The following is a 10,261-nucleotide window of genomic DNA, read 5'->3' on the forward strand; positions in this document are numbered from 1 at the left end:
GAAGCCGACCGTGAGGAACCACGGGGGGCGGGGGGGTTCAGGGTCTGACTGGCCCTCCCGAGAGCGAGGGGCCGCTCACCTGTACCCGCGGCCCCTGAAGGGGGAGGGCGAAGACACGGCTGGGACAGAGCCGCGTTGGGAGCGGGGAGGGCAGAGCGGCTGCCTGGCGGCGGGGTGGCAGGGGGAGGGGCGGGCTTAGAGAGCCTGGAGACCTGCAGACGCAGGGTCCCTGGAGGCCTCCGCCCGCCGCAGGTGCAGCCCCCGGCCCTCGGGGCCGGAGGGTGATGTTTCCGTTCTACAAGGACCCTCACTGCAGCCACCACGAGACCCTGATAGAGGTACCAGGGCCCTGGGGAATGTCATCCCGAGCATCGCCCTCCGGGCGCAACTTGAATTGCAAACAGGACGGGGTAGCTCTGCGTCAGGAGAGCCCGGGGCGCATCACCCAGTGGGGGTGTGTCCTCACCGGCGACGCGGACGGGAAGCAGGGCTCCTGCCTAGAACGGGGTTCAGCCCTGGTCGCCGAGGTGCCCACGTCAGAAAGAACAAAACAGCTAGGCAAACACGCTACACGAGCCTTCGAAGGAAACCAAGAGGATGCGGGGAGAGAGGGCACCGTGCGGGTTCTCGTCAGGGGCCTCTTAACAGGGGGAAGCCCGGTGTGCGGGCCGCGGGGGGAGGGAGGGAGGGAGACAGACAGAGACACAGGGACAGACAGAGAGTCGGAGACTGAGACGGACAGAGGCAGAGCGCCCACGGGGGGCCCGAGCTGACCCGCTCGGTGAGGGGGGACGAGTTTGCTGCCCCCGCAGACGGAGGTCAGGGTATCTGCCCCCTCATGGTGCGAGCGAGGCTCTTCCCGAGCGCCCCCCGGGCCCGCTTCCCCGTGGCACCGGGCGCCCCAGGAGGGCTGGTCCCTCCGGGAGGTGGTGGGCTCCGCAGCCCTTCCAGGGGCCCCGCCGGCCCTCGACGGCTGCCCCAGCGCCCCGGGCAGGGGGTCGCTGCCGCTCTGCTCGGGTTACCCCCCCCACAGGGAGCCTCTGTGACCGGCTTGTCCAAGACAGCCCCACCGCGCTGTGCCGCCCTAGGTGCCCTGCTTTCCTTGACGGCGAAACCTGCCGCTGTGTCTCCCTGGCCGCGGTCCAGGCCCGGCTCCCGACCTCCGACCTCCGACCTCCGACCTCCGACCTCCTCCCGAGGAGCCGCCCCAGCTCCGACCCTCTGGGCCTCGGCCTTTCATGTCTCTGTCTTCCCCTCTCTTCGCCTTAAACAGAAAAAGACAGGACTGAAGCCTCTACTGAGGACACTGAATGAATTATCCGGTAAAATATCCAGTAAACCCGCTGTCCTCCGCGGACGGCTTCTCTGCGGGGGTTGGTTTCCCGTCCGCACCGCCCTCCTCGCCCTCCTCGCCCTCCTCTCCCCGCGAGGCGCCCACCTTGGGCGTCCTTTCTGACTCAGGCTTGCGGGTGGGTGGGCTCCCAGACATGATGGGTCCAGAGCGAAGGCAAGGCCCGGGCCCTGCTCACAACCAGCTGGCCGGAGTCCAGCTCCACTGCCATGCTCGGGAAACGTCTCTTCTTTGGCACCATTTCTGTTATTTTCCTGTTTCTCGCTTGCCTGGTTTGGAAGCTAAACATTCTATTTCTATTCATCCAGTGATCACTCTTGACACTGAAACTTTCATGTCTAACTTAGCAATACCTGAAGTTATTATGTTTGCCCTTCTCCCAAATTATTTCAAGCACCTCCCACCAGGCTCATCTGCTATTTTGATCAATATTTTATTATTTTCTTGCTTTTTTAGTAACTCCACAAAATAAGTATTATTTTTAATCATATCGCCAACATGGGTTTGGATTTACCTACGTTTTGCATTTTCTTTGCATCCCAGGCCCCTAAAGCAGATCAGCCCCTTCTGCCTCGTCTGTCCTTTAGAACAGCCCTGTCAATAGAAACACAATATCGGCCACAGACGTAACTTAAATTTTCTAGTAGCCACGTGCATAAAAGTAAAAGCAGGTGAAATTAATTTTGAGAGTGTGTTTTACTTACCTCAATACATCTAAATATTATCTCAACATGTAATGAATAGTAAAAAATGAGTCACATTTTCTCTTTCTACGAAGTCTTTGCCCTCTGGGGTGTACAGCCTTTTACTCTTGGAGCACATCCTGGCTTGGACCAGTCAATCTCAAGTGCCCAGTAACCACAGCGACCACCATGGCCGACAGAGAGCTTTACAGGGCCCTTTGGTGAAGGGGCTGCCTCAGCCCCGCGTGCGCGCGCGTGTGCGCATGTGCGGAACGCGTCTGCTTCGCCCTGCTGCTCGCGAGCAGGTGGAGCCGGGCAGAAGCGTTCGGCCGCTGGGCGGAGGCCCGGCCAGACGCCGGAGAGAGCTCAGTGACCACCGGACCCGAAAGGACCGAGGGAGGGGACATCAAGTGAGAGGCGGGGTGGGGGTGGGGATCTGTCCCCAGCGGGACCGTCCCTTTGCTGCCTGTCCTCCTGAGCGTCCATCTTCCAAGTGTCCATCACTCACCCCTTCTCGCCCCTCCACTCCGCGCGCTGAGGCGGCCTCAGCAGTGGGTGGGCTGGGCTGGGCTCGCTGGAGGGGTGTGCGCCCATATTCCTAACCACGACACTATACTGTCCTGAATCCTGCAAACTGGCACCAACTCTTTATTGTCTGGTTTTTAAAGGTAAAACTAACAAATTCCGAAGGAGAAGACTTCTGTGGAGGTGTTCTAATACAGGACAATTTTGTACTGACAACAGCAAAATGTTCACTCTTGTACAGAAACATTAGTGTGAAAACAAGTATTTTATCATTCTTTTTTTAAAATAAATAAATTTATTTATTTATCTTTTAAGGTTTGGCAGCGTTGGGTCTTCGTTGCTGTGTGCAGGCTTTCTCGAGTTGCGGTGAGCTGGGGCTACTCTTCGTTGCGGTGCGCGGGCTTCTCATTGCGGTGGCCTCTCTTGTTGTGGAGCACGGGCTCTAGGTGCGCAGGCTTCAGTAGTTGTGGCACGTGGGCTCAGTAGTTGTGGCACGTGGGCTCAGTAGTTGTGGCTCGCGGGCTCTAGAGCGCAGGCTCAGTAGTTGTGGCTCGCGGGCTTAGTTGCTCCACGGCATGTGGGATCTTCCCGGGCCAGGGCTCGAACCTGTGTCCCCTGCATTGGCAGGCAGATTCTTAACCACTGTGCCACCAGGGAAGCGCTATCATTCATTTTTATAAGATCACATTGGAAGTAAAAACTATCCTTTGTAGAAATAAAAATTTTAATCTAGAATTTTTGCTTCTAATGCAATACAGACTGAGCTTATCTTCCTACTAGTGAGATCACTCATAAAGTCGTAAAGCAACGGGGATACCTAGTGGAACTCTGGGCACAGCAAGCAGACAAATGTGGAATATTTAGTCTAAGGAGGAAATCACAGCTGATGAAACTGTCACTTAATTTGACACTGACATGGAGCAGCTCAGATCCCTGTGCACCCCCGGGCCTGGGCTGTGCTGTGAAACTGCTCCACGGTGATTCCCAGGACCCACAAATATACTCTCCATCCCCAGACATTTTTCAGTCAACAGAACGTCAGCCTAGAAAATGACATCTGAAAAGCCAAGCTCTGATTGGCTTGGAGAGGTTCCTCCTAATTTCTTCCTAGTCTTTTGACCGGTTCAGCAGCCACACTGCGCTCCGCGCCCGCGCCCCCCTCACTGGGTTTCCTAGAGGAGAGTGTGGGAGAGGCCCCTCCGTGGGGTAGCCCCTGTCCCCTGCGCGCAGGAGCCGGGCGGCGGGGCGCACGGAGTCACCTTGACCCCGGCCTCCTTCCAGGTTCCCGCTGCCGGGCGCGCGAGGCCCCGCCGGCGGTGGAGGTGAAGGGCGTCCACGTGCACACGAGATTCGAGGCGGACACGGGGGCAATGACGTGGCCCTGCTGGAGCTGGCGCGGCCCGTGCGCTGCCCCGACGCCGGGCGGCCCGTCTGCACTGCCGAGGCCGACTTCGCCGAGAGCGCGTCCTCCTCCCGCGGCCGGGCGTGCTGGGCGGCTGGACCCTCCGCGGCCCCGAGCTGGAGCCCGCGCGGCTGCCGGTCACGCACGTGGAGCCCGGGGAGTGCGGCCGGGCCCTCAACGCCACGGTGAGCACGCGGACGGGCTGCGAGCGGGGCGCGGCGGCCGGGGCGGCGCGGCGGCCCGGGAGCACGGCGGCGCCTGGTTCCTCAGCGGCCTCCTGGGCGCCGCTCCTGCTCATCAAGGTCCCCAGATACGCGCTCTGGCTCCGGCGAGTCACGCAGCAGCCGAGCTCCGCCAGCCGGAGAGGCGACCAGGGTCACAGACGACGGGAGCCGGTGCTGGGGCGACAGCGCCCCCAGCCCCCCCCCCCGGGACCCCTCGTCTGAGCAGAGCCCCGCGGAGGAGGGGGGAGGGGCGCGCGGCCGGCAATAAAAGCAGACCTGCCGGCACCGAATGGCGCCTTCCCGCAACGCCAGGGCACAGAGGGGTTCAGTCCGAGAGCGGTCGCGGGGGCGGCGGCGTCACAGCGACCTCCGCCTGCCCCGGGAGGGCAGAGGAGCGGGAAGCGCGAGGGGCTGGAAGGCCAACCGCGGGCCTCTGCGCGGGCCCGGCCCCGCGCCGGGAGCAGCGGGGCGGCTGGGCCAAAGGGCCGCAGCCCCACGAGGCGGGCGGCGCAGGGACCGCGCGGGAGCCCCGCGGCCCCGTGACGCCGCCGCCGCCTCCACCCACGCAGACGGACCGCGAGCCCAGCCCGAAGCGCGCTTCCCGCAGACCCGAGCGGCAGGCGAGAGCGCGTGGGTGCACCTCACGTCTATTTCCCAGTTAACTTCTACGCCGGAGGCGCCCGGTTCCCCCGAGGGAGGGAAGGGCTCTCACGGCTGACAGCTCCGTGGCCGCCACGGCGGGGCCTGAAGGCAGCTCCCGCCAAAGGCACAGGCGTGGGGGGGGGGGCTCCTTCCGGACGCGCTGCTGGGGAAAGGAGGGTTGTTTTAAGGGGTTAAAACGGTGACTTATACATTCTCCTCGCCGGAGAACGGAGTTTAAACACAATTCAGAGTTTTAAGTAACAATCCTTAAACACGATGCTTGTTTCATTTCTGATATTATACTTCAACCCCAGAGTTAGCCTTTTTTTGGCCAATCTGCAGATGCGCTGGCCCATTTCTCTGAATGGCCCATTTCTCTGAAAGGCCCTTGGCAAAAATAAATATGTGAATCTGACGCAAACTAACGGACAGGGCAGTGGAGGAACAGGAGTGGGCTTTGAAGTCTTACTGGAGTGTGGCTGTGTTATCTTCAAACTGTCATAAGGTCATCAGGCCACTGCTTTGAATGGCTACCAAGGATTTAAAATCCAGCGGATGAGCGCTGCAACTTCTACATAAAGAATTCTGGAAAGATACCTGCAATCTCTTTGATGGCATTAATTTGCCCTACAAATCTGGATTTGCTAGAGTAGAAGCCCTACCTGGAAATTATGACAAACAGCACAGGCAGAGGTAAGAATCTCCCTACAGCATTTACGGGCTCTATAAAAACAAGGACCACTGCAGAGAAAGATTACAGGCCGGCAACGCAGCTGAGACTCAGAGGGCCATGCGAAATGAAAACTGCCCTAGTCACGTGTATAACTTAATAAATGGTTGGAAACCACACGACGTAAGCAAATCGAAACAATAAAACTCCAGAAAAGGGAACTTGATTAGATGGCCGTACCCATTCACGCCCGGGTACAGACCGTCTGCTTCCAGGTTTGGGGGCAGTGCGAACGACCACGCCAGGCCTGTGTTCACGAGGCCAGGCCGGCCGCTCCACACAGAGGCCTCCAGACCAGTGGGAATGCAGGATGCTCGCGCCCGAGGTTCTGTTTCTTTCATTGCCAAGTACGACCTCCTGTTATGGTTCACAGTCAGTCCCTGATTTTCTATTGTTCAAGAAACTACCTGAAAGTGTTGGAAATGCCCAGCTTTCTATGCGAGGAAATCCAGGCACGCTCCCAGAAGTCCAGTGCTCACCCCGCAGCAGGGACGCAGCTCTCGTCCGTGAGGGTGTGCCTGGCCCCGCGGAGCAGCGATGCCGTGACAGCGGCGCCCCGGGAAACGCGGACTGTCTCACCATGGCCGTCTGCGCCTCCCCCAGGCCCCGCTCTCCTGCTCAGGGAACTGGTGGGGGGAGGCGGCGTGGGGCCTGACACCCACGGCAGGCCGTCCCCTCCACACCGCCCGTCCCCACGCCCAAGTCTGGACATGCCCAGGGCGGAGGTCACACTGTTGACTCGGAAGCCCAGCTCACAGAAGTGGATCCAGTTCCACCTCTTCTTTGGGGGTCCTCGCTCTCGGAATGCGGCTCCATCCGACTGGAGAGGGCCTCTCCAGTGGAGCCCGGCTGAGCGCCAGAGCCCGGGGCCGACGCGCCTTCAGGGTGGGTCACTCGTGCAGCCCGGGACAGCCCTGCAGATGAGCCACGTGGAGCAGAGGCCAGGAGCACTGCACACTTCTGAGCCAACCGGGACAGTCGGTCTGGCAGCTGGGGCAGCTGACGCGGGGGGCACAGATGGGAGGCCTCGGCGGGGGTGTGTGTGTGTGTGTGTGTGTGTGTATGTCTCCATGTCCCACAGTGGCTCTTCTGTGTGTGTGTGTGTGTGTGTGTGTGTGTGTGTGTGTGTGTATGTCTCCACGTCCCACGGTGGCTCATCTGTGTGTGTGTGTGTGTGTGTGTGTGCTCTTCTCTGTGTGTGTGTCTCCACGTCCCACAGTGGCTCATCTGTGTGTGTGTGTGTGTGCTCTTCTCTGTGTGTGTGTCTCCATGTCCCACAGTGGCTCTTCTCTGTGTGTGTCTCCATGTCCCACAGTGGCTCTTCTGTGTGTGTGTGTGTGTGTGTGTGTATGTCTCCACGTCCCACAGTGGCTCTTCTGTGTGTGTGTGTCTCCATGTCCCACAGTGGCTCTTCTGTGTGTGTGTGTGTGTGTGTGTCCACGTCCCACAGTGGCTCGTGTGTGTGTGTGTGTGTGTGTCTCCACGTCCCACAGTGGCTCTTCTCCGCGCAAAGGGCACGAGCAGCCTCCAGGTTTGGTGCCTTTGCAGCGATGAGCAACTAGAGTCCATGACATTTCCTTCTTTAGTAAGTTTTGCATAGACAGAGGAAATACACATACTCTGAAAAAACAGCTATGACACCTGGAAAATTTAAATCAAAGTAAATTCAGCTTGTAAAAAGAAGCATTACGTTAACCCAGCATTTTGATCACACAAAATGTTCAACTTTAACATAAAAATAGACGTATCCCAGAAGATATAGTAAAGAATACGTCTTTTTGTATAAATTCAGATGGAATACGCCTTTTTGTATAAATTCAGATCGAATACACCTTTTTGTATAAATTCAGATCACCTTTTTTTATAGAAAGAGTTAAAAGATGCCTTCATGAACAACACTCATGAGAAGGAAACAGCTGCCTCGGAGACCGTGTCCCTCGCGTGAGTGTCACCAGCACTCCAGGGCCAGCAGAGATGGCTGCGCTTTCTGAGAAGGGGATTCCAGGCCTTTGTGAGATGCATATTCGTCAGCCGTGATGTCAGAGACACTGAGGTCTCAGCATCCCCAGGAAAAGACCCAGAGACTCCAGCTACAGAGAACGAGTTCTCGGCAGGATGAGAACCAGGATGCCCCCGCTCCCTGTCCTCGGGGCCGGGGTCAGCACACCGTGGACAGCGGGGGGAACGGGTTCTGCTTGCTGACAACCAGCTTCTGGTGCTGGTGCGAGATGTAGCCTTTAATGTGACCCTGTGGGAGAAGAGCAGAGGCGGCCTATGTTTCTGGGCCCGGGTCTCGTCAAGCCTGCGGGGGTGAAGGACCTGGCGCTGTGGCACAAGTATCCCCCCCCACTCCGCAGTCACCGTGCAGTCAGCTCCCTGGAAGGACAACGAATGAACACGCACAGGGGAGAACAGAGAAATATGTGCCGTGTGCATCCACCCCGCCCGCACAGAGCCCTCTGGGAACAAGGAAGGCGTCAGAGCTCCCGGCGAAGACGGGGCCCAGGGGAGGCGTGGCCACACACCATGTAGATCAGGTTGGCCAGGATGCACTGGACCTCGGCGATGTCCACGTCCTCCACCTGCATGAACTTCAAGGCAACCAGGAACGCATCCAGAGACAGCTGGTGTGTCTTGAGTAACAGGTACCTGGAAGAGGGACAGAGCTCACGCTCATCAGGGACGGGCTGTGAGGACGGAGTCAGTAGGAGAAACATCTACTGAGAAACCTCTGTTCAAGAGGAACAAAGCATCTCCCACCTGCCAGATACACTTGAAAAATAAGAGCTTTTAATTCTGACTTTCCAATTTTAAAAAGCCACTAGTACAAATATACTTTACGTTTACTGAATATTTGCTTGAATCTCAGATGCACGGTTTCTCACATTTTAACATCCTTAAAATCGAGAAGCACCTTACGATGGACAGTGTCTCAGGTGTGATGAACTGTGGTCCTTGCTAATTTTGATATATTCCTCGCAGCCAGAAAAAGTCTGACTTTGACTGAAGTTTAACTGAGATCCTGCTGGGATCAGGCCTCAGAGAAGAGTCAACTTCCAGAGTGACACGGAAGAAAAGAACAACTTCCTGACGGACAGGGGTGGTGGGGAGGGTCAGCGGGTCACCAACAGAGGACACGGGCAGTGGGTCCCACACTCTCCGGCAAAATGGGAAACGCTTGGCTCTCAGGGCTGGCGCTAAAACGCCTGTTACAAGGTCTTCACCGCAACCCCAGTTACTCCTCCCACAAGGGCGGGCAGACCTCCGCTCCCTCACTTGTGCAGCCGTAGCGCCAGGGCCCAGGGCAGTGCGCGCGGGCTGCGGAAGATGGATTTTATCCCACAGGATGAAAAAGAAAGGACCCTGCTTACACTTTCTTAAAAAGATTCCTGTAGGTGATAATCTTCAGCTTCTCGAGGATGAGGAAAATGCCGCACCGGATGAAGAAGGTCTCGTGCTTGGCCAGAGCCTCGTTCAGCAGGAGGAGGTTGCCTTCGCTGGGCGGCGGGACAGACGCACAGACACAGTCAGAACAACGTCCAGGACGAGAGCACATCGAAAACGCCATTAGTTCTCTCACAACACGAGGACGTTTGTGCTGATTTTATCTTCTAAGAGGTCTCAAATGGAAAAGGAAAAATACTCTACCTCACAGCTTTGGTCACCTCCGCAAACTGCATGAGATGGTACTTTCTCAGGAGCTCAATGGTTGGCATGTGACCCTAAGAGTAAATTTCCAGAATTAAAACCCTTTCACTTTTAACCAAATTGTCTTTGATAAAACTCTTATCAAGGAAATAAGTTTTAAAAACTTGCAACCTGCGTTTCTTAGGCTTTCTTGCTAAGTCGCTGAACAAGAACTGAAAGCATCCTAGTCTACTGGGGAAAAAAAAAAAAAAAAAAAAACCAACGCTGGTCTGGAAATCAGAAAACCTAGCCAAAACACGGTTTTGTCATTAGTGATGTCTGACCTTGATCTCGACCTCAGTACTGTATCATAGGAGGCGGGTGACACCTGAAGCAATACCAGGCTACAATTTAGGAATTAAGAAAGAGCTTCTAGAACCAGCTGAAAAATCTAAAACTGGTTGTTCCCATGAAGTCAGGTTAGCAGTGGGGAGGAAGGTGTGATACTCTCTTTCCCACTACAAGTCGCCCTGAACTAGGTAAGTATGTGTGTGTTGTTTTGATAATTTTTAAAAATTTTTAAATGGGAGGAAAGGAAGCTCTATCTATTACTTTGAGGATGTTTTAGTCAAATAACTTGCTAGCTATTTGTCATTTCTTTACATATATCAAAAATAATTTTCAGTGACCAAGTAAGATACCTACAGACAGGCTGGAATGACCTCTTTCTTTCTTGGTTAATCCATTTCTATAAATTTAGATTTTTTAGGGGAAACAAAAATAACATGCACTTATTTTACTTGTCTTATATATGTCAAACTTTTAAGTTAGGGAACTTCAAGAGAAAGGAAACACAGGCAAGCCTTTCCAGAAGGATCTGGAGGTGCCAGTCACGGAAACAGTAGTTCGGGTCACACCCAAGGCTCATTCCTCCTCAATTCTTGGGGTGTGCTCATGTGCAGCTCAGACTGTGACCCATCACACACCACCGGCTGCGCTGTAAAACATCTGCCCAGGACTTCCCTGGTGGCGCAGTGGTTGAGAGTCCGCCTGCCGATGCAGGGGACCCAGGTTCCT

General features: G+C 56.1%; 2 protein-coding genes across 3 annotated transcripts in view; one reads left to right on the forward strand and one right to left on the reverse strand.

Annotated features, from left to right (window-relative positions):
• The first annotated feature begins 3,474 nt into the window (after window positions 1-3,474).
• LOC112062608 (vitamin K-dependent protein Z) lies at window positions 3,475-4,680 on the forward strand. Its single transcript, XM_055089383.1, is given in 6 exon segments — window positions 3,475-3,536; window positions 3,671-3,924; window positions 3,927-4,015; window positions 4,018-4,183; window positions 4,186-4,240; window positions 4,242-4,680. Coding segments are annotated over 6 exon segments (792 nt in total). The 3' UTR covers window positions 4,408-4,680.
• A 2,523-nt stretch (window positions 4,681-7,203) lies between these two features.
• Window positions 7,204-10,261, reverse strand: part of PCID2 (PCI domain containing 2) — a 20,235-nt gene continuing 17,177 nt past the window's right edge. For both annotated transcript variants that reach the window (XM_028497688.2, XM_055089351.1), the window contains 4 exons: window positions 9,206-9,279; window positions 8,929-9,054; window positions 8,083-8,206; window positions 7,204-7,805 (listed from right to left, as the gene is read on the reverse strand). In XM_028497688.2, coding sequence (XP_028353489.1) covers window positions 7,716-7,805; window positions 8,083-8,206; window positions 8,929-9,054; window positions 9,206-9,279 — 414 coding nt within the window. In that variant the 3' untranslated portion in view covers window positions 7,204-7,715. The remainder of the gene's footprint in view (window positions 7,806-8,082; window positions 8,207-8,928; window positions 9,055-9,205; window positions 9,280-10,261) is intronic.

This window comes from Physeter macrocephalus, chromosome 13 (genome assembly GCF_002837175.3).
Source record: "Physeter macrocephalus isolate SW-GA chromosome 13, ASM283717v5, whole genome shotgun sequence".
Classification (NCBI taxonomy): domain Eukaryota; kingdom Metazoa; phylum Chordata; class Mammalia; order Artiodactyla; family Physeteridae; genus Physeter; species Physeter macrocephalus.